This window comes from Austrofundulus limnaeus, unplaced genomic scaffold (assembly GCF_001266775.1).
Source record: "Austrofundulus limnaeus strain Quisiro unplaced genomic scaffold, Austrofundulus_limnaeus-1.0 Scaffold3182, whole genome shotgun sequence".
Classification (NCBI taxonomy): Eukaryota; Metazoa; Chordata; class Actinopteri; order Cyprinodontiformes; family Rivulidae; genus Austrofundulus; species Austrofundulus limnaeus.
Genome location: NW_013955584.1, coordinates 31519 through 31922, shown reverse-complemented (window position 1 = coordinate 31922; position 404 = coordinate 31519). Strand labels below are relative to the sequence as shown.

The window sequence follows — 404 nt, the reverse complement described above, 5'->3', positions numbered from 1 at the left end:
GCGTGAGAGAGATCAGCGTCAACAGGTTCAGTAAAATCCTCAGCGAGTTCGCGCTGGAGTACCGAACCACGCGTGAGCGCGTCCTGCAGCAGAAGCAGAAACGAGCCGACCACCGCGAGCGCAACAAGACCCGGGGGAAGCTGATCATGGATGTGAACGCTCCGGTGAGCCCCTCCCTCCTCACTAAAAAACTCTGGTTTTGTCTTCAAACTTAGTGCTTCTTTTCACTTTTGTTCCTCCTGTTTCTTTCACACTCTTTGGTTTGACCCTTCCTCTCTGCTGTAGTCTGATAATGAAGAAGAGCGTGAGGTATCAAGATGTTTGCCTGCCTGTGTGTGTGTGTGTGTGTGTGTGTGTGTGTGTGTGTGTTTGATGCTAACTTTTTATTTCACATCTGGGTGAAC

General features: G+C 50.0%; 1 protein-coding gene across 1 annotated transcript in view; it reads left to right on the top strand.

Moving 5' to 3' along the window:
• Positions 1 to 404, top strand: part of LOC106511757 (FH1/FH2 domain-containing protein 3) — a gene marked incomplete at its 5' end in the record, with an annotated part of 6301 nt that continues 5897 nt past the window's right edge. The window contains 2 exon segments of the mRNA XM_014000498.1: positions 1 to 164; positions 286 to 309. Coding sequence (XP_013855952.1) covers positions 1 to 164; positions 286 to 309 — 188 coding nt within the window.